The sequence below is a fragment of the Loa loa genome, assembly GCF_000183805.2.
Source record: "Loa loa unplaced genomic scaffold supercont3.151, whole genome shotgun sequence".
Taxonomy (NCBI): Eukaryota; Metazoa; Nematoda; class Chromadorea; order Rhabditida; family Onchocercidae; genus Loa; species Loa loa.
The window spans coordinates 139,302-141,448 of record NW_018108331.1 but is presented as its reverse complement, the minus strand read 5'-3'; the positions used below and the strand labels follow the sequence as shown (position 1 = coordinate 141,448).

General features: G+C 24.3%; 1 protein-coding gene across 1 annotated transcript; it reads right to left on the bottom strand.

Annotated features, from left to right (window-relative positions):
• Positions 1-1,826: 1,826 nt before the first annotated feature.
• Positions 1,827-2,099, bottom strand: LOAG_14911 (hypothetical protein; the record flags this gene model as incomplete). Its single annotated transcript, XM_003150404.1, has 1 exon — positions 1,827-2,099. The coding sequence occupies one exon, from the start codon at positions 2,097-2,099 to the stop codon at positions 1,827-1,829; it is 273 nt and encodes a 90-aa protein (XP_003150452.1).
• Positions 2,100-2,147: the final 48 nt, after the last annotated feature.

The window sequence follows — 2,147 nt, the reverse complement described above, 5'->3', positions numbered from 1 at the left end:
TCTTCTCTCTCTCTCTCTCTCTCTCTTTTCTCTCTGTTAATAATTCTTAATTATCATATCAAGATAAAGGGGATAGGGAATTGGAGTGGGTGAAAAATGGAAAAAACAAAAAATGAAATGATAATCAAATAACTAAATTGATAGAAATATTTGTTATAAAATTTGAAAATGAGTGTGACAATTTGCAATGGTTGTTTAATCTATTTATGATAATTGTAAAAATTTAAATATTTATTTTTGATATCAAAAAAAAATTTTATTAATTTTATTAAAATGAAAGAATTATGCGTTAATTGAGTATGAAACAGATTGCTCATTTTGAATTTTTACAACAAATTTTAATTATTTTAAAGTAATATTTTAATAATTTCAAATCTCACAAGAAATAATCATTTCAGATAATTAATTAGTTTGTTTATTAATTATCATATCAATATAATAACTACATAAATCATTCAAGCCTTACATTTATGTTTTCGCCACAAAGAAATAATGTTTATATAGATAAGAATCATTTGCCATATGTTAAATATTATCCTTTTCAGATAATTAAATCAAAAAAAAAAGAAAAAGACTGAAATAACTTGAAAGGATATAATTAATGAATTTAATTTTTGAATTCAAATTTTAATTAATCAAGTTAATTCTTTAAATTTGAATTTTAACCAATAAACATAATCTTTTAATTCGAATTTTTTAAATTCAAACTGAAAAAAGGTTAAACTATATAGTCTAAAAAAAAATGAAAAAAAACGAAAAGTTAAATTAATAAATTACGAAAAAATATGGTAATTATTTGCAAAAATTTGCAACAGAAATAAGGAGGAAAAATTGGAAATGAAAGAGTTTAAATGATGAAATATATACAATTAACTTATTTGATATTTGAATTAAAATATGTGAAAAGGGAAAAATTAAACTAAAAAGTTGAAATGAGGAAATATGGTTGAGAAAGATAGCCAAAATTTTTTTTTGTCTTTTTTTTTTTTCCTTTCTTTTTTTAACCATTTCAACCATCACAACTTAACGAATAATTATTGATAGAAGAAGTAATCAATCATTTTGCTCTTTTAATTTATTGCTTTCTTTTCAATATCAAGGAAATGGTATTGTTGTATATATCTTATCCTTTTAATGTATTACTAAAATGCTATCATTTCATTTTAATTGGAAATTTATAAATTTCAAAAATTTTTTAATTTATATATAATTTAAAGAAAAAAAAAGATGCACATTAACTCATCCAATTATGTTTAAAAAATATATCAAATAGATTGAATTAATTAAGTGATAAAATTGAAATATATCAGAATTGATAATTGTTATTGGTGTTGGCTACCGAAAAAAAATTTAAAAAGAAAAAAAAAGATTAAAAAATGGATTGAATGATTTAGTGAATTGGATTTTTAAAATCAAATAATTTAATGAAATGGTTGAAAATTGTTTACCGAAAAAAAGATGTATGCAAAGCTAAGCAAATATATATACTTTCTGAAACAATCGTTATCTTGAAAATGTTTTATTTTTTTTTCGTCGCATTTTATATTTTTTTTTTTATGGTTTTGAAAATTATATCAACTTCAATTTTACTCCAAACTTTTTCCCTTTCCATCTGAATCCATTTAATTCCTCATCCATCTTCCATCTAAATCCATTCAATTCCTTATTACTCTTTCCATCTGAATCCATTCAATTTTTCATATCCCTTCCATCTGAATTGTTTCCCATTCATTTGCCATCCATTTGAACCAATTCCCATTTTTCTTCTTTTGTCCAACTGAATTTATTCCCACTCTTCTTCCATCCTGTTTGAATTCATTACCATTCTACTCCATTCCATCTGAGTCTATTTTCCGTTTTTTTTTTTTCATCTGAATCCATTTCCATTCTTCTCCTATCCATCTGAATTCATTCCCATCTTTCTTTGTTCCATCTGAATCTATCCTTAATTTTTCCCATCTAAATCCATTTCCATTCTTCTCCCATCCATCTGAATCCATTTCCATTCTTCTCCCATCCAACTGAACCCATTTCCATTCTTCTCCCATCCATCTGAATCCATTTCCATTCTTCTCCCATCCATCTGAATCCATTTCCATTCTTCTCCCATCCATCTAAATTCATTCTCATTCTTCTCCCATCCATCT